The sequence below is a fragment of the Salvelinus namaycush genome, unplaced genomic scaffold (genome assembly GCF_016432855.1).
Source record: "Salvelinus namaycush isolate Seneca unplaced genomic scaffold, SaNama_1.0 Scaffold2176, whole genome shotgun sequence".
NCBI classification, from domain to species: Eukaryota; Metazoa; Chordata; class Actinopteri; order Salmoniformes; family Salmonidae; genus Salvelinus; species Salvelinus namaycush.
The window spans coordinates 2307-23036 of NW_024058982.1; the positions used below are offsets into that span (position 1 = coordinate 2307).

General features: G+C 40.0%; 1 protein-coding gene across 1 annotated transcript; it reads left to right on the forward strand.

The window, feature by feature from the left end:
* Positions 1–7719: 7719 nt before the first annotated feature.
* Positions 7720–17440, forward strand: LOC120038395 (interferon-induced GTP-binding protein MxA-like). The gene is made up of 13 exons (XM_038984156.1): positions 7720–7742; positions 8113–8294; positions 8848–8985; positions 10434–10588; positions 11280–11418; positions 11504–11702; positions 12143–12221; positions 12329–12451; positions 13014–13146; positions 13329–13487; positions 15770–15846; positions 16193–16390; positions 17219–17440. Exons 1-13 carry the CDS (start codon positions 7720–7722, stop codon positions 17438–17440), a joined length of 1827 nt encoding a protein of 608 aa, XP_038840084.1.
* The last annotated feature ends 3290 nt before the right edge of the window (positions 17441–20730 follow it).

The window sequence follows — 20730 nt, forward strand, 5'->3', positions numbered from 1 at the left end:
GTCAGCTGAGGGGTCAAAGGTTTGAGTTTAGACTAAGCAAACCCACAGCGTGAGCTGTGATTGCGAATAGTTATTAGATTACTAACCATACCACGTGGAGCATTGGCTACACGGCTGGAAATGGTTCAACTCTGAGACTATCGATCCCTTCAGAATAAAAGCAAATCTTAGATAATAATTACTAATCTGTAGCTAGAAATTATGTCAACCTGGGATGCGACGACCGACAATGAGATTTAATGAGCCATTCGCAGTTTCACTATGAGAACATTTCTGAATGGTACTCTGAAGTATCCATTCTAACCACGAAAGACTGATCTTCAGGGATGCAAAGAGAGAGAGACAATGATGAACTGACTCTCCAACAGAAGGACTGACGATTCCAACAGAGATCATGATGACACACTGGGCAGAAATATATATATTGATTGCAATTATTCCCGAATGAGTGAGGGTTCATGTGCAAAGGATTAGCATTTCAATTCATATAATTATAGTAGTACTGTGTGTAGTGTAGAAAACAGTTGAAAATATACCCAGCTATTCCTGTAGAAACGGTACAAGTCCCTTTCCATCACATTTTGTTGAATTAGTAAAAGCAACAATACCCGGTGCCACATTCTTGTTATTGGAAATAAGAAGTCCCCTGAATCTCCCTGGGAAAAGACACACACACACAACTTAAAAAATATATATTTTAAATTGATTTTTTCCATATGGTTTGTACTAATTAACCTTTCTAGTGTCGGTGCAGTATCCTGAATTTCCGCCTGTCTGACGTGCACAAAGTAAACTGCCTGTTACTCAGGCCCAGAAGCTAGGATATGCATAGATAGAAAAAACTCTGAAGTTTCTAAAACTGTTAAAATAATATCTGTAAGTATAACAGAACTGATTTAGCAGGCGAAAACCCAAGGAAAATCGATCCGGAAAATCTTTTTTTGGAGCTTGGAATGACTTCCAATGCAATGCTATTGAAAGATCTAATTTCCACCTCTCAGATTGCAGTTCCTATGGCTTACACTAGATGTCAACAGTCTTTATACAAGGTTTTAGGCTTGTTTTTTTTTTTAAATGAAGAAGTATTTGTTGTCTTTCCAAGTTGAGCGCCAGGGCAAAAGTTGTATTTTTGCGCGCGTGAACGTGGGCGTACTCTTCGTGCTTTTCCTTTTCTATTGAACATAGTAATCTCCGTCTGAAATATTATTGTTTATTTAGATATTAGACAACATGAGGATTAATAAAAAACATTGTTTGACTCGTTTGGACGAACTTTGCTGGGAACTTTTTAGAATCCTTTGTATGCATGATGAAGGAGGGGATTATTGAATTCAGTGGCGCCAACTAAACAGCGTTTTTGGGATATAAAGAATGACTTTATCGAACAAAACGGCCATTCATTGTGTAGCTGGGACCCTTGGGATTGCAAAAAGAGGAAGATCTTCAAAAGTAAGTGATTTATTTTATCGCTATTTGTTATTTCGTGATGCCTGTGCTGGTTTAGAAAATATGCTAATGTGTGGCGCTGTCCTCAGACAAATGAATGCTATGCTTTCGCCTTAAAGCCTTTTTGAAATCTGACAATGCAGTTCGATTACCAAGATTCTAAGCTAAAGAATCATGTATGACACTTGTATTTTCATGAATGCTTAACATTACGATTTTGTATTTTGAATTTGGCGCGCTCAGATTTCACCGGATGTTGTCGAATTTGATCCCGCTAGCGGGATCTCGGTGCTGAGAGGGCGGAGAGTGGGCGAAACCACTTGACCAGGAATTGTAAGGTTCTATTTTTGGTATCCTTTGGGAAATTGTGGTTCAAATACATACAGGATCATTGAGTAGGAATTTATTTATAACATGGAATAAATACGGTTATGTTAGTACACTATAATCAAAGTGCTTTCTAGTTATTTATTCCTGCTTGTTTAAAGACATGTTGGCACCATATCCGTGCAACACCTCTTTAATCCAGGGCATAAAGAAAGGGATTTTCATGTACACATGAGGATATTGGGAATCATCACATCTCTCAGCATAATTAAAAGCAACGATACCCTGTGCCTTGTTGTTACAAATAAGAGGTCCCCATGAATCTCCCTGGAACACAGAACAACAGGAATTAGAGAACAGACATACAGAAGTGTGATTGTGAAAGGAGAATAAGTGAACACTTCAAAGACTGTTTTAGTGTTCCAGTACAGTAATGTTACACATAAATAAACACTGCTTATCTGATCAACTAAAACCTGTACTGGTTGTCCTCTACAGCATGTTGATTTGATTTGATTTGGATCTATTTTAGTCCCCATTTGGACTAATCTTCCAAGAGTCCTTAAACATTAAAATACAATGTATAATACAAACACATTTTCACATATAACACACTTTTACAAACATACATAATATACTAACATAATGACCCAATAAATACTCAATCTGAAAAATATTGATTCTTCATCTACTATAGTCCCACAATATTTCTATCTATAATATTTAAATCGTTGTAAAATAATGTTTACATTTATATATTGAAAGGTTTCTAGTTTGCTCAGTTAATTTATTCAATTTCTTTATTGCTCTAAATCGAAATGTTATTTTGCCTATTTCTCTTTTCTGTCTGGATAACGCATAGATTGTGGACAATCTATTCCTAGTATTTACGGAATGTCTATCTCTTACCACCTGAATACCGTTGTGAATAGAACTTGGCCGTTTTAAATGATGTATATTATGAAATAAAATAAGCATGTTTTTTTTCAATTATCTTGTCGATTGATGACCAACCAAGAACATTGCGCATGACTGCAACAGAAGAACCATATCTCCACCTTAAAACAATCCTTGCTGCTTTGTTCTGTGCATTCTGCAGCCTCCTAACTTTACTTGATGATGCATTTCCCCAGACCACAGAACAGTAGTTCACCTGACTCTCAATTAATGCTTAATGTTGTTTTTTTTTACATAGATTAGTTATTTGAGACGACCATGATAAGCAGTTGTCTAGCTGCTCTCCCAATAGTTTGGTTTCTGCCACTTCTTCAATTTGTACTCCTCCCATACTTAATTGTATCCTATGCTGTTTTGGCCTTTTCTTACTTGAACAGACCAACATAACTTTGGTTTTCTTGGTGTTTAAAACAAGTTTGTTTTGGGCAAATCCACTCCCTGATATTCTCCAAATCTCCTTGTAAAGCCTGTTGTACCTGTTGAACGGATTGACTTGCTGCATAAATTGTAGTATCATCTGCAAATATAGTAGCTTGAGTTTCAACTAAGGCATAGGGAAGGTCGTTGGTATATATTAAATAAAGAAATGGCCCAAGGCAGCTGCCCTGCGGTATTCCACAGTTTAACACATGAGGGGAAGAAAATGAACCATTGATATAGGTGGACTGTTTCCTGTCAGTTAGTTATGACTGTACCCAATTCAATGCTACCTCCTTAAAACCATAATGCATTAATTTTGTTAAAATTATTTCATGATACACTAAATAAAATGCTGCACTGAAATCTAAAAATAGTACACCCACAAACTTGCCATTATCCATCGCATTGAGCCACTGGTCAGTCATGTCAACCAATAGTGGAATGGTTTTTGCGATAAGCATGCTGATTGGCTGTAATCAGATCATTCTTTTCCATGTACTCCCACATTTGTCTACTCACAATACCCTCCAATATCTTACTGAGTGTAGGCAGTAGACTAATTTGTAGACTATTGGCAGGAGTAATGGGTTCTTTGCAGTTTTTCTGAATAGGACACAGTTTCGCATGCTTCCATACATTTGCAAACATCCCCTTTTCGAGTGACCAATTCAATATGTATCTCAGTGGAACTGCAGTCTGGGGAGCAGCACAGCGAAGCAAAAAATTGTCCATAATACCATAACCTGTAGATTTCCCATCAGGTAATGACTTCAATAGGTTTAACACCTCCTCCACTGACACCGTTTGCAGACTAAAAGAGCAGATCTTGTTGCTCATAATATGATCATCAATCCATTGGACAATAGCTTGTTTGGAAGAATGTATGTCTACATTGTTGCTCAGTAATTACATTTTCTGTGTAAAAAAATCTGCAAAATGATTGGCAATATCAACTGGTTTTGTTATTATTCCAGCCAACATGTCTGATTATTTAAATGTTTTACAGCGAAAACACCACGTATATTTATGTTAGCTCACCACCAAATACAAAAAAGCACAGACATTTCTTTCACAGCACAGGTAGCTTGCACAAAACCCCCAAATAGAGATAGAATTAGTCACTAACCAAGAAACAACTTCATCAGATGACAGTCTTATAACATGTTATACAATAAATCTATGTTTTGTTCGAAAAATTTGCATATTTCAGGTATAAATGATAGTTTTACATTGCAGCTACAATCACAAATATCACCAAAGCAGCTAGAACAATTACAGAGACCAACATGAAATACCTAAATACTCATCATAAAACATTTTTGAAAAATACATGGTGTACAGCAAATGAAAGACAAACATCTTGTGAATCCAGCCAATATTTCAGATTTTTTAAGTGTTTTACAGCGAAAACACAATATAGCATTATATTAGCTTACCACAATAGCCAAACACACAACCGCATTCATTCACCGCAAAGGTAGCAATAGCGAAAAAAACAGCAAAAGATATACATTTATTCACTAACCTTGACAAACTTCATCAGCTGACAGTCCTATAACATCATATTACACAATACAGATATGTTTTGTTCGAAAATGTGCATATTTAGCAGTACAAATTGTGGTTTTACAATGTGAATACGTAGCCAAACTGCACAAAATTATCCGGATATATTTCTGACACTCACCTAATCTAATCAAAGAACTCATCATAAACTTTACTAAAAAAATACATGTTGTACAGCAAATGAAAGATACACTAGTTCTTAATGCAATCGCAGTGTTAGAATTCTAAAAATAACTTTAGTACGACATACAGCTTACGTTATAGCGAGACAGCGCCTGCAATGAGGGCGAAAAATAGTACTAAACATTTTCCACAGAAATACGAAATAACATCATAAATTGTTCCTACTTTTGCTGAGCTTCCATCAGAATCTTGTACAAGGGGTCCTTTGTCCTGAACAATCGTTGTTTGGTTTTAGAATGTCCTTTTCTCCTGTCGATATTAGCAACCAAAGATAGCCAAGTGGAGCGAAGCTGTCCATCTTCACCAAACGCAGAGAACGGAAACCGCCAAAACTCCCAATAAACTTTCAATAATCTGATAAAACTATATTGAAAAAACATACTTTACGATGATATTACCACATGTATCAAATAAAATCAAAGCCGGAGATATTAGCCGTCTATAACGAAAGCTTTTCAGAACGCAATCCAGGGTTCCTTCCCGCGCCTTGCTGAACAAAGGAAATAGTGGATCACGTCATTCCAAGAGCTCTTGTTCGACCTCAGATCAAGCTAGACACCCCATTCCACCTCTCACTGCCTCTTGACATCTAGTGGAAGGCGTATGAAGTGCATGTATATCCATAGATTTCAAGCCAATGAATAGGAAGGCCCTGGAACAGAGCCTCGATTTCAGATTTTTCACTTCCTGACAGGAAGTTTGGTGCAAAATGAGTTCTGTTTTACTCACAGATATAATTCAAACGGTTTTAAAAACTTGAGAGTGTTTTCTATCCAATAGTAATAATAATATGCATATTGTACAATCTAGAATAGAGTACGAGGCCGTTTAAATTGGGCACAATTTTATCCCAAAGTGAAAATAGCGCCCCCCTATCCCAAACAGGTTTTAAAGTCCCCGGCTACTAGGGTGAGCGTTTTGTTGTTTTCTTATGGCGGAATACAGCTCATTCAATGCGGTCATCAATGCGGTCATTCAATGCGGTCAATGCGGTCATTGAAACAGCTACGGAAAAAAATATGAAAACTCTCTAGGTAGATAGTGTGGTCTACAGTTTATCATGAGGAACTCTACCTCAGGCGAGCAATAGCTCGAGACATCCTTAGATATCGTGCACCAGCTGTTATTTACAAAAATACAAAGTCCGCCGCCCCTTGTCTTACTAGACGCCGCTGTTCTATCCTGCCGGTGCAGCGTATAACCAGCCAGCTGTATGTTGATAGTGTCACAGCCTGCCGGTACAGTGTATAACCAGCCGGCTGTATGTTGATAGTGTCACAGCCAGCCGGTGCAGTGTATAACCAGCCACCTCTTGTCTTACCAGACGCCGCTGTTCTATCCTGCCGGTGCAGCGTATAACCAGCCAGCTGTATGTTGATAGTGTCACAGCCTGCCGGTGCAGCGTATAACCAGCCAGCTGTATGTTGATAGTGTTACAGCCTGCCGGTACAGCGTATAACCAGCCAGCTGTATGTTGATAGTGTCACAGCCTGCCGGTGCAGCGTATAACCAGCCAGCTGTATGTTGATAGTGTCACAGCCTGCCGGTGCAGCGTATAACCAGCCAGCTGTATGTTGATAGTGTCACAGCCTGCCGGTGCAGCGTATAACCAGCCAGCTGTATGTTGATAGTGTCACAGCCTGCCGGTACAGCGTATAACCAGCCAGCTGTATGTTGATAGTGTCGTTGTTCAGCCACGACTCAGTGAAGGATAAGATATTACAGTTTTGAATGTCCCGTTGGTAGTTTAATCTTCCACGTAGGTCATCTATTATATTGTCCAAAGATGCACGTTTGCTAGCACAATGGAAGGAAGTGGGGGTTTATTCGATCGCCTAAAAATTCTCGCTCTTTGGCCCCTTTTTCTCCTCCTTCTCTTCCCGCAAATCACAGGGATCTGGGCCTGTTCCTGGGAGAGCAGATTATCATTCTGTAAAATCACAGGGATCTGGGCCTGTTCCTGGTAGAGCAGATTATCATTCGGTAAAATCACAGGGATCTGGGCCTGTTCCTGGGAGAGCAAATTATCATTCTGTAAAATCACAGGGATCTGGGCCTGTTCCTGGGAGAGCAGATTATCATTCTGTAAAATCACAGGGATCTGGGCCTGTTCCTGGGAGAGCAGATTATCATTCTGTAAAATCACAGGGATCTGGGCCTGTTCCTGGGAGAGCAGATTATCATTTAGTAAAATCACAGGGATCTAGGCCTGTTCCTGGGAGAGCAGATTATCATTCTGTAAAATCACAGGGATCTGGGCCTGTTCCTGGGAGAGCAGATTATCATTCTGTAAAATCACAGGGATCTGGGCCTGTTCCTGGGAGATCAGATTATCATTCTATAAAATCACAGGGATCTGGGCCTGTTCCTGGGAGAGCAGATTATCATTCTGTAAAATCACAGGGATCTGGGCCTGTTCCTGGGAGAGCAGATTATCAATCTGTAAAATCACAGGGATCTGGGCCTGTTCCTGGGAGAGCAGATTATCATTCTGTAAAATCACAGGGATCTGGGCCTGTTCCTGGGAGAGCAGATTATCATTCTGTAAAATCACAGGGATCTGGGCCTGTTCCTGGGAGAGCAGATTATCATTCTGTATATCATTCTGGAAGGTGTTCTTAATGTTTGGTAGTGTTTTACAATTGGCAAATTGTGAGGTTCCGAACTGGGCACGTGAGACTGTATCTCCTCCTATGTTATAGTGATGTGATGATTTAGATTATAATAACTTTAGTTCAAATACAGATAAATTGCTGTTATTCTGTATTTTCAATGAAATGGTTTAGCTTTCATTCTCTTTTATTTCAGGGGGAGAAAGAAATGGCTCATGAAGATGGATCGAGGTGTGACAACATTACTTCAGCCTTCGGTTTTGAACTTATGAAGGCCTTCATTTTTCACTTGTTATTGCACACTTGCAGTACTACTTTGTAGTACACTGTACCACAATACTATAATGCTAATATTCAGAATTTTATGGTGATGGTGATTATTTATACATTGGTGATTATTTATGCAGTAAATTGTGTGAAATGTTGTTAATGGTGCAGCTTTAACATTTTTGGGGAATACATTTTCTCGTCCCATGTACGCCAAATTATAGTTAGTTACTAACCAGAAAAACGGTGTAAAATAATCAATTTAGCCATGAATGTCTATCATCAAATGAACCATTCATAATGGCATTGTTTTGTACCCCTGACATTCCATTAGGATGTTCCAAGACCAGCTGGCGGAGAAGGTCCGGCCCTTCATAGACTTAATAGACGACATGAGATCCATCGGGATAGATAAGGAGCTGCCACTGCCAACCATTGCTGTGGTGGGAGACCAGAGTTCAGGAAAGAGCTCTGTGCTTGAGACCCTTTCTGGGGTGGCGCTGCCCAGAGGGACTGGTGAGATTCTGTATTGTTTTCTGAACATACAAAAAGTATTGAAATCAATATTAGCATTTTAAATGTCATTCCTAAATCACACAAAGTCTGTGAAAGTGGTTGTGTAACTGAGACATGATTTGGGCATTGACTAGTTTTTGGTTTGAAGATGCTGAAGTTGGTGATTGATGCCAGTGGCTTGGTAAACAATCCTGAAGCAGGTTTTCACACTGACCTTGTCCATAGACGAGGTCAGGAAACAGACAGTACAATAGGACCACAGAGACACGGATATTACTGAAATGTATAGAATCTTCAAATTAACTTGATAACCACAGAAAAACTTTGCAGAAAATGTTAACTGTACATGAGTTTTCTAACCATTTAGTCAGACACTGTAAATGTCTGACATGCTTTCTGAACATTAGAGCAACCTTGTTGTCTGTAGCCTGCAGAAGTTTTATATTTATCATGAAATCCATGTCCCGGTCCATTGTTGACTGTACTGTCATATTGTATTGATTGTTCTGTAATACAGTATAATGATATGTCATTGGTACTTCCTTCTATCCAGGTATTGTCACCAGGTGCCCACTGCTACTTAAACTCTGTAACGACAGGACAGTGAAATGGGAGGCTGTCATCTCATACGGAGGAGGGAAAGTCATTGAATTTGACGAACCTTCAGAAGTCGTGAGACACGTTGAACAAGGTGAGATGGGAACAAACACACAAAAACACACACAAACACACACACAAACACACACAAACACACACATTAACCAGTGGAGGCTCCTCAGAGGAGGAAGGGGAGGACCATCCTCCTCAGTGAATTTCAGAAACATTTAAATAGCGAAACATTTAAAAAGTTATATTTTTTAAATAAAACTATACTAAATATAGCCCTATGTCCACCCAATCAAAGGATCAGAAAATGAATCTATTACAGAGTGCATAATCTACAGCTAGCTAGCCCTGCAAGACATAACATGTGGTGAGTAGGTTACTGAAATAGAGAGAAAGACAATAGGAACTGTTTTGAAAAGAGAGCTAGCTATATTTCATATTATTTTCACTTTCACTTACTTAGCTTGCGAAGTTAGCTAGCTAGTTTAGCCCACTCAGACACCAGGCTCAAACAGAGAGGGATGGCTATGGCTATCCAACGAAGTAACTCTTCCAAGTCAAGGTAAGTTTAATAAATTGTTAGCCACTGATGCCCTCCGATGTAACTGCTAAACTGCTTGCTGCTGACTGAACACTGTACTGCATGATTGTAGCAGGTTTACTAACGTGTTAGCTCTAGTAGCTATGTTGACTATGATGATATAATATGGTGACATCAATGTCGGCTGTGTGTAGAGCTGATATGAAGGTTTGGCTTGGAAATGTTTTTTCGTCTGGTCACAGACAGCTGATGTGTTGTGCACTGAAGTCAACAAGCGAAGGGTAAAGGTGAGAGGAGGGGAGCGCGTAGATGGGAGGAGGATGTATATATACACTGATCAAAGGGATCATGCTGTTTGTATGTGGCTGCTATGAAAGTGAACTGTGATTGCGTGTGATCAGGGGTGTTTTCATTACACCAATTCTGTTGAAAAATGTTTCTTAAACGGACGCAAACGGAAACAAAACAAGGATAAACATACCTGAATTTGTCCAATAGAAACTCTCGTTTGCAACTGTTGGACTAATGATAACACCCTAGATCAGCATGATGCAGCCAGAGTGTGCGAGGTGGTATTGAATGTGTCAGTGTCTATCACCTTGACTACTAAACATTCTCTCAACTTCTGCACCTGCCTTGTAAACTTTCATTCATAGGTTAGGTTGTAGTATGATGAGTATGATGTACTAGCCTAAACCTATTGATGTTACACTGAGCTGTGTGAATGGAATATGAATGACAGTCATCCAATATGCTGTAATAGAAATAAGGCCATGCTCATAAAAAAAAGATATTGTTCTTCCTTATCTTAAACGGAACATACTGCCACTGACATTGACATATCTATTATCATTTATTGTGGAAAAGTTTGTATGGTATTTACCATAGACAACTACAGAATATATATTATAATAAGATTAGCTTTATCTGGGTATAAGACAGACAAACAAACAAATAATAAACACATCAATATTTTCCCATTGATTTAACAGCTCAGAATGCGTTAGCTGGAAAGGGCGTGGGGATATGTGAAGACCTGATCACTCTGAAGATCACATCCTCCACGGTGTGTGACCTCAGTCTGATTGACTTACCAGGGATCACCAGGGTGGCTGTGAAAGGACAACCAGAAGACATTGGAGTCCAAGTAAGTCTGTCGTTAGAGTATAGCTTTTGGACTTTGTCCAGTACATTGTTTGGTTATCTCATGACTCTTGGTTCTCCTCTCATGATTCACTAATGATGAATTATTTTAACCAGGTGTACAGACTTGTTCCCATAACTGCTAGCAAGGTACATGTAGCTATGATGGTTGATTCTGGTGAAAGGTACTTTGAATGTGTTGACTTTGAGGAAGATTGAGCTTCAGAACCATGAAGAACAGAGTGCCCCACACAGGGCGATATCACGGTAGCAAGCGGTCTGATACCCTCTCTGTCACGCCCGCTCTCCCTCCCTGGCGCCAGGCTACCCGTCATCATACAAACATGTTACAAACACGCACAGATGCGCTCATTGAACTCACCTGGACTCCTTCACTTTGTTGATTATCTGTTATCTGATATATCTGTCTGTTCCTTGGTTGTGTTCCCTGTGTCCGCATTGTTCCGTGTTGTTATGTGTTCCTGTTCAGACGCTGTTCCTGTTCCGTTTCATGTCCATCAGCTATTAAACCATCTCCTTTACCTGTTTCTCATCTCCTGCCCTAACAAGTGCTCCACACAGGGCGATATCACAGTAACAAGTGGTTTTATACCCTCTCGTGGATTAATCAAATAACTTGATCAAAGTCTTGAATCCTGACTGCTTTGTCACATTCTTCTTCCTTTTTTTGCTAGATCAATAATCTCATTTCGAAATTCATAAAGAATAAGAGAACCATTATTTTGGCGGTGGTACCATGTAATGTTGACATAGCAACAACAGAGGCCCTGAAAATGGCACAACAAGTGGATCCTGAAGGCACAAGAACTCTGGGTAAAGAAATTATATAGATACATTTATTTTTTATACGTTTTTTGTATTAGTAAAGTTCTCATAATGCTTTTCATTTGTCTTCAAGCCATTCTGACAAAGCCAGACCTGATAGACCCGGGAGCAGAGAAGAATGTGTTGGAAATTGTCCACAATAGAGTCATCTTTCTCAATATGGGTTATGTCATTGTGAAATGTCGTGGTCAGAAGCAAATTGATGAAAACATGTCAATATCCCGTGCGATTGAGGAGGAGTTGGCATTCTTCCGAAATCACGAGCACTTCAGGTAAAATGTCTTCTTGCCATGTGTTAAGTAACTTGCATCTTTGTTTTTGATGGCTTCACATCTGAAAATGTTCAGGGCCCCAAACTGTTGGTTTTAGGATTTTATGAAAAAAGTATATTTTTCCAGATATCCTTTGAGAGTAGTTCCATATTGTGTTGATGAATGAGAGTCCCTCTCCTCCCTTCTCTTACATTTATGCATATTGTACTTTTTAACATTCAAAATCAAATAGCTAAATGATCCTTGGTATGATCATAAAACAATTCCATACGTTATCTTAGCAAATATCTCTAACTTAAACAGATGCATTTATTTTGTATTATGTTAATTAGATATATGTGGGGGCGTGACCATTGTAGGCCAAAGGTTATACCAAGTTATGGCCAATGTTTGGGATGAAATAATGTGTTTGTTATTTTTCTCTCCTTTTCAATGTATAGCTCCCTCCTGCGTGAGGAGAAGGCAACCACCACGTGCCTAGCCACCAAGCTCAGCAATGCCCTGGTCAAACAGATCAAGGTTAGTCCAACCACATACCTGATGGTCATCTGTTCCTACTACACCCAGTGTACACTGGAAAACATGTGGTCTGGTACCTATTAACTTGTATGTTTGCTCCTGGTCAGAAATCCTTGCCCCAGATGTCAGAGAAGATAAAGGAGCAGCTGGGGGAGGTAAAGCATTCGTTGAGTCAAATAGAGGGCGGGCCTCCAATGGAACCTGAAGAGAAGAGGAAGTACCTCATTCAGGTGAGTACATTTTTCATCTTCCATCTTTCAGCTTCGTAAACCTCTTCTGTACACAATCTCTATAAAAATGTATGATGTAGGGTTGGAAGCCATACTGTTGCACAGTAGTCCAGGTGTGTTATTGTCATGGTTTGGTAAATTGTCAGGAGAATGTCCTATAGAGAATTTGGGCAATGGTACCTGGTGTAAAGGCATCAACTCTATTTCACATCCTCTGCCATTTGGATTGGTCAGATTTGCAACACAGGTGTAAGAGTAGACGCACTGTCCAGAAAAATAAATAAAACAGCATTATAATGTTCTCAACACTCCAACTTCCTCCACTCTCCTTCCTTAATTTCCCCTGATTATGTTTGTCACAAGGATAAACATTACTTTACCTTGATAGCTGATCTTACAAAAACACTTGGACAAGCCAGTGTAAGATACTTATTGTTTAATATCTGTAGAAGACGTAAGGATGGATGGGTCTTGTGGAGCCATTTCATTAAACAGTAATCCAAAAGTACTAAATGTTAAACATTTAAACAGGTATGTTTTATTGTTATGTTTCCATCTTCAGGTCATAACAGAGTTCAATGAGCAAATTACCCAACTGTCCCAAGGGGATATTATCGTTGAGGAAAATCTGTTTGAGCTCATGCGAAAGGAATTTACAGAGTGGATGGAACGTCTCAAAAATGCCAAATCACATTGTAGGTACAATTTTGAATAACCTGGGTATTGCTCATCATACTACCATGTCTAACCAATAAATATTTATGTTTCTAAATATCCCTAATATTTACTGATATAGTTAATATACTACTAATAGTTATGTCATACAACAGTGATTATAATCTCCAATGAATTATTAACATTGTTTTCCTGAATTTAGACCACAAAGTAGTGCAACAAGTGGTGGATGAATATGATCAGGAGCACAGGGGAAGTGAGCTGCCAGGATTCAGTAACTACAGGGTATTTCAACATGTTGTTCAGAAACTAGTGTCTGAACTTAAGAGACCAGCTATGATGACACTACAGACAATCAGAGGTAAGTGACCAAAAGCCCTTGTCTCGTCTACTCCATCTCTCCCCCTCTGGCGCTTGTTGTCACCAGTTTATTCATTATTACGCAAACCTGCCATCATCGTTGCGCCTCATGAGATTCACCTGGACACCGTCACCTTCCTGATTACCTCACTTATATCTGTCACTCCCTTTGGTTCTTTCCTCAGGCGTTATTGTTTCTGTTACTGTGTTTCATGTCTGTACGCTACTCATGTTTCTTGTTTTGTTTCATGTTTGTTGATTTATTAACTTCTACTTGCACACCATCCCGGATCCGGGAGCACCCCCCACAGTAAAAAAGCTGACTAGCATAGCCTAGCATAGCGTCACAAGTAAATACTAGCATCTAAATATCATTAAATCACAAGTCTAAGACACCAGATGAAAGATACACATCTTGTGAATCCAGCCATCATTTCTGATTTTTAAAATGTTTTACAGGGAAGACACAATATGTAAATCTATTAGCTAACCACGATAGCAAAAGACACAACTTTTTTTTCTCCATCATTTTTTTCCTGCATAGGTAGCTATCACAATTTCGACCAAATAAAGATATAAATAGCCACTAACCAAGAAACAAATTCATCAGATGACAGTCTGATAACATATTTATTGTATAGCATATGTTTTGTTAGAAAAATTTGCCTATTTCAGGTATAAATCACAGTTCTACATTGCAGCTGCAATCTGAAATAGCGCCGAAGCAGCCAGAATAATTACAGAGACCAACGTCAAATACCTAAATAGTCATCATAAAACATTTCTGAAAAATACACAGCATACAGCAAATGAAAGACCAACATCTTGTGAATCCAGCCAATATTTCAGATTTTTTAAGTGTTTTACAGCGAAAACACAATATAGCATTATATTAGCTTACCACAATAGCCAGAAACACAAGCCATTTCCCAGCAGCAAAGGTTAGCGATCGTAACAATCCAGCAAAATATATATAATTTTTGACTAACCTTGATATACTTCATCAGATGACAGTCCTGTAACATCATATTACACAATGCATATAGGTTTTGTTCGAAAATGTGAAATCCAGCTGAAATCAGTGGTTATACATTGTGCTAACATAGCATCTTTTTCCCACAACGTCCGGATATTTATCTGCCACTCACATATTCTGACCAAATAACTATTCATAAACATGACTAAAAAATACATGTTGTTTAGGAAATGATAGATACACTAGTTCTTAATGCAATCGCCGTGTTAGAATTCTAAAAATAACTTCATTACGACATCCAGCTTAGTTATAGCGAGAGAGTGCCCAAAATCTGGGCGCAAACTACTAGTTCACATGTTCGACAGATATATGAAATAACATCATAAAATGGGTCCTACTTTTGATGATCTTCCATCAGAATGTTGTACAAGGGGTCCTTTGTCGGGAACAATCGTTGTTTGGTTTTAGAACGTCCTTTTTCCCTCTTGAATTAGCAAGCACACTAGCCAAGTGGCGCGAAGCTCTCCTTCCTGAACAAAGGCACACAACGCAACACGCCTAACGTCCCGAATAAATTTCAATAATCTAATAAAACTATATTGAAAAAACATACTTTACGATGATATTGTCACATTTATCATATAAAATCAAAGCCGGAGATAGTAGCCGTCTATAACGACAGCTTTTCAGAAGGCAATCCCAGGTCCCTCCTCTCGCTTTCCAGGAAACAGGAAATGGGTGACACGTCATGCCAAGAGCTTTTATTCCACCTCAGACCAAGATAAACACTCAATTTCTTCTCTCACTGCCTCTTGACATCTAGTGGAAGGTGTATGACGTGCATGTATACTAATACATATCATGCCCATTTATAGGCAGACCCTAGAACAGAGCATCGTTTTCAGACTTTCCACTTCCTGGTCAGGAAGTTTGCTGCTAAATGAGTTCTGTTTTACTCACAGATATAATTCAAACGGTTTTAGAAACTAGAGAGTGTTTTCTATCCAATAGTAATAATAATATGCATATTGTACGAGCAAGAATTGAGTACGAGGCCGTTTGAAATGGGCACCTTTTATCAGAGCTACTCAATACTGCCCCTGCAGCCAGAATAAGTTAAATAAAAACATTTTGTGGAATATATTTACCAAATACATTTGTCTCTTTTAACATCTCTTCACCAAATACATTTGTCTCTTTTAATATCTCTTCACCAAATACATTTGTCTCTTTTTATCATCTCTTCACCAAATACATTTGTCTCTTTTAACATCTCTTCACCAAATACATTTGTTTTGGTTTTTCAGAGATGGTGCAGAAGCAATTTGATCATTTGTCCAAAGAGAGCTTTAAGAATTATCCTTATCTTCATCAAGTCTCAAAGGTAATGACAATTGTAAACTGTTAAGCGCTCTGACATTATAATCATACAATTCTCAATTCTGTGATTTTAGGCTGAAATGGAAATCTTAGTTAGTGGCATTAGCAAGAAGCAGGGAAACATGAGGCAAAGTACCACTTAAAAATCACAATGTATTTTTATGAATAATTCCAATTTACAGGTTGTCCATTGTAGGATTGTAGCTTGAAATGTTCAAAATAAAACACCATAGGATACTTAGAGCATGTCGAACTGAACTTTGTTCTGAAACAGTAACAGTATTTCACTGCCTCCCTGCATCCAAGATGCTTTATGTCCTCATGGAATCTTCATCTTTGTTTAAACTCAGAAAAAAATTGAAACAATCCAGGAACAGCAATCAAACATAGTGAAGGAGAGGATCGTGGAGCAGTTTGAGATGGAGATGCAGGTCTACACACAGGATGAAATCTTCAACAAACATAGTCTAGAGAAGGGGGAAATAGCAGAAGTCAAAGAGCAAGACACCAGGAGCAAGTACCCTGGGCTGCTCAAGGCATACTATGAGGTACAATGCAACACATCTACTGTGCAGTATGTATAAAGTGTTCCAGAAATAAAATCTTATTAAATAAAACTGCAGCAGGGCCTCCCGGGTGGCGCAGTGGTCTAGGGCACTGCATCGCAGTGGCCTGTAGGGATATCCTTGTCCCATCGCGCACCAGCGACTCCTGTGGCGGGCCGGGCGCAGTGCGCGCTAACCAAGGTTGCCAGGTGCACGGTGTTTCCTCAGATACTCAACTAGTCTAAAGAAGGACAGTTTTATTGCTTCTTTAATAAGGACAACAGTTTTCAGCTGTGCTAACATAATTGCAAAAGGGTTTTCTAATGATCAATTAGCATTTTAAAATTATAAACTTGGATTAGCTAACACAACGTGCCATTGGAACACAGGAGTGATGGTTGCTGATAACGGGTCTCTGTACACCTATGTAGATATTTCCAGCTACAATAGTCATTTACAACAATGTCTACACTGTATTTCTGATCAACTTGATGTTACTTTAATTGACAAAAAATGTCAATGTCAGTGGCCCCAAACTTTTGAACGGTAGTGTACATTATATAGCTCTGCTCCAGCCTATACTATGAATCCATGACATCATCAATGGGATGATCAGATCTGTAATTAAAGCTTTTTGACAAATTTTTAAAACATACATTGTTGTGGCAGGGTTGCTTTGTAGTATATTGCATTTTGCAGACCAATCCATCTCTGATGTCTATATGTTCACCTTGCTGACAATTTGTTGTCATTTGGTAATCTTTTGGTTGCCTTGTGGCCATCTCATCACTTGTAGCCCTCACTCTCCATCCCACCTCACCTCTCTCACAGATTGTGGTGCAAAGACTGGCTGACCAGGTGCCCATGCTGATCCGTTACTTCATCCTGAAGCAGTCAGCCAAGATTGTGTGCAGTGAAATGCTGGATCTGCTACACAGAGATGACACTGATAACATCCTACAGGAGGATTCAGAGATCGGACAGTATCGTGCAAAGTTGCTGGCCCAAGCGGATCGCCTTATACTGGCCAATGACAAAATCAGCAGCCTCTGAGTTGGTGATGTCTTGTCAGTTACAATATTCAGAGATGTTGCCAAAAAATGAAACCGGTTTATAGAAGTATGACCAGATTGTTGGAAAGGTCACTAATGGCCAAATGCAATTTATTTTAAATAAGGAGTAAAATAAGATGTATTTTGTATATTTGTATTCAACAAATGAATAAGAACGGCTAAGATCAGTGAGATGCTGTACAGACGACACCAGTAAAATCCTACAGGAGGAAACGTAAAAGGCCGGAAACGTAAAAGGATGCGGGACCAAGCAGATCGCCTTGATTAGTAGACTGTGGTTTACAATTTGTCAATGCAGAAATTCTGAGATGTAGCTAACAAAGCCTACAATAATTATATATACTTTTGATAAGCATACAGAACATTTTATATGGTCTAATGCTTTAATATTTAATCATTTCTGACGTCTGAAGACCTATTCGTTATTTAAAAAGGCCCTTTTAATTTTTTCTGGCTTGCCGTTCCAAACAAAATTGAATATTTTTTGTTTATATAATTTAAAAAGCAGGTCACGAGGTGTAGGCAAAACTATAAGCAAATAGGTAAACTGTGATATGACTAAAGGAGGGACTAAAGGAGGGAGAAATCAGGGAGATTTTTCCACAAATAGACAGGTATTTTCCTTTCCATGGTTGCAAGATCTTACCTATTTTTGCTAACTTTCTATTTCTTTCTTTTGGGATTTGTATACCGAGTATGTCCACATCTCCGTCAGACATTTCATTGGTAAACTACATGGTAATGTAAAATTTGCTTTTTTTTTGTGATCCAATGCATAATATAATACATTTATCATAATTTGGTTTTAATCCAGAGAGGATAGTAAAATAATCTAGATTGTCTATGAGGCCGTGGAGAGATTCTAAATGTGGTTTTAAAAGAAAACATGAATCATCAGCGTACAATGACACCTTAGTTTTTAAACCACAGATTTCTAATCCCTTAACCTCTACAGGATGGGTGTCCCTATACTGTGAAGGTTGAGCTAACGTGCGCTAATGTGATTAGCATTCAAATGACGTTGTAAGTAACAGCAAACCTTCCAGGACATATGCATGTCTTATATGAAAGCTTAAATTCTTGTTCATCTAACTGCACTGTCCAATTTACAGTAGCTATTACAGTGAAAAAATACAATTCTATTGTTTGAGGAGAGTGCACAACAACAAAACACTTTCATCACGGCAACTGGTTCTATACATTCACATCTGAAGGTAAATAATGTACTTCCATTCAGTAATCTAGCTCTGATTTGTCATCCTGAGGGTCCCAGAGATAAAATGTGGCATAGTTTTGTTTGATAAAATCAATTTTTATATTCAAATGTATGAACTGGGTTCTACAGTTAGAACCCCTGCTGTTTCTGGCTCCACACCCACCCCGCCCAGCCATCTTGATATGTCAAGGTTAGTGTATTTTCTATAAGGAAGCTAATTATCCATCATGTATGACATTCCTTGTAGTGTGTAAAACATTTTTTTATTACCATTGAATTTCGGGATGTTCTGTATAGTTATGTACTTGTCTCAATTGACCAATTCGGCACATTTGGGCAGACTGTCACGAATCCCGCCGAGGATGGTGCCTCTTCCTGTTCGGGCGGCGCTCGGCGGTCGTCGTCACCTGCCTACTAGCTGCCATCAATTATTTTCTTTTTTGTTTCTGTTAGTTTGGGCTGATTGGGTGCACCTGTTTTGAGTTTAGTTTTGTGGGTAGGCTATTTAAGGGCAGTAAGCCCGCTGGCTTTTGTGCGGGCTTGTTTCTCTGTTATTTGGTGTTGGATTGTTATGTGGATTTATTATTTTTTCCGGACAGTTTAGTCCTGTGTTTTTGGACTCGTATTTTCATGCGCCCGTGTGTTTAGGGCATGATCGTTTTTCCCTGTCTACTGGAAAATAAATCAACGTTCTTGAATCCCTGCTCTCTGCGCTTGACTCCTCCACCCAGTACTCCTAGCAGCTCTGACAGAAGCCTGCACCCTACAAATGGAGTCAGCAGAAGCAGCGACCACCCCTCTCCCAACTATGGAGGAGCGCGTCCATCATCATACAGCTGTCCTTCATCGTATCGGGTCAGCGATGGACCAGATGATGAAGAGGATGGAACGATGGGAGAGGAGTGGTCTCCCGACGCCCCCTTCAGCTCCCCTGCAGACGACTCAACCCACTCCTCCAGTGTCATCGGCTGGGACCAGCACATTGCGTCTCACCCCCCCGAGGGAGTACGATGGAGCAACGGCTGGTTGCCAGGGATTTCTGCTCCAGCTTGAGCTCTACCTGGCTACCGTGCGTCCGACTCCCTCGGGTGAGGAGAGTGTAAGCCTCCTTGTCTCCTGTTTGTCGGGTAGGGCCCTGGACTGGGCCAACGCAGTCTGGAACAGCCCAGACTCGGCTCGGGACCACTACCCGGAGTTCACCCGCCGGTTTCGAGCGGTGTTCGACCACCCACCGGAGGGCCGAGCGGCGGGTGAGCTTCTGTTCCACCTCAGACAGGAGACGAGGAGCGCCCAGGATTTCGCTTTAGAGTTCCGGACCTTGGCTGCTGGTGCGGGGTGGAATGACAGGGCCTTAATAGACCATTACCGTTGCAGCCTCCGGGAGGACGTCCGCCGGGAGCTAGCTTGTCGGGACACCACACTCTCCCTCGATGAACTGATAGACATGTCGATCCGACTAGATAACCTGCTAGCTGCCCGCGGGCGTTCAGAGGTGGTCCTGTCAATTCCACCTCCCAGCCCTCCCGCTCCAACTCCGATGGAGTTGAGAAAAAGCGACCAAATTACCACCTCATCGACGGTGGGATTGCGTGATAAACCTCCAGGAGAACGCTGCACTTCCCAGGAGTCACGTGTACCCATTGTCACAGGAGGAGACGTTGGCTATGGAGACGTATGTCACGGAAGCTCTGGGACAAGGGTTCATTCGGCACTCCATGTCACCCGCCTCCTCGAGTTTCTTTTTTGTGAGAAAAAAGGAGGGAGGACTGCGTCCGTGCATTGATTATCGAGGTCTAAATTCAATCACAGTGGGATTTAGTTATCCACTACCTCTCATCGCTACGGCGATGGAATCATTCCACGGAGCGCGTTTTTTCACAAAACTGGACCTCAGGAGCGCGTATAATCTGGTGCGTATTCGGGGAGGAGACGAGTGGAAAACAGCGTTTAGTACCACATCAGGCCATTATGAGTACCTCGTCATGCCGTATGGGTTGAAGAATGCTCCAGCCGTCTTCCAATCCTTTGTAGATGAGATTCTCAGGGACTTGCAG

Excerpts from the sequence above, each read along its gene's own strand:
- LOC120038395 (XM_038984156.1), top strand. The coding sequence starts at position 7,720 with ATGGCTCATGAAGATGGATCGAG. Across the intron at positions 12,452-13,013 it reads AGAGGAAGTACCTCATTCAG|GTCATAACAGAGTTCAATGA; the intron begins GTGAGTACATTT and ends TTCCATCTTCAG. Across the intron at positions 16,391-17,218 it reads TGCTCAAGGCATACTATGAG|ATTGTGGTGCAAAGACTGGC; the intron begins GTACAATGCAAC and ends CCTCTCTCACAG.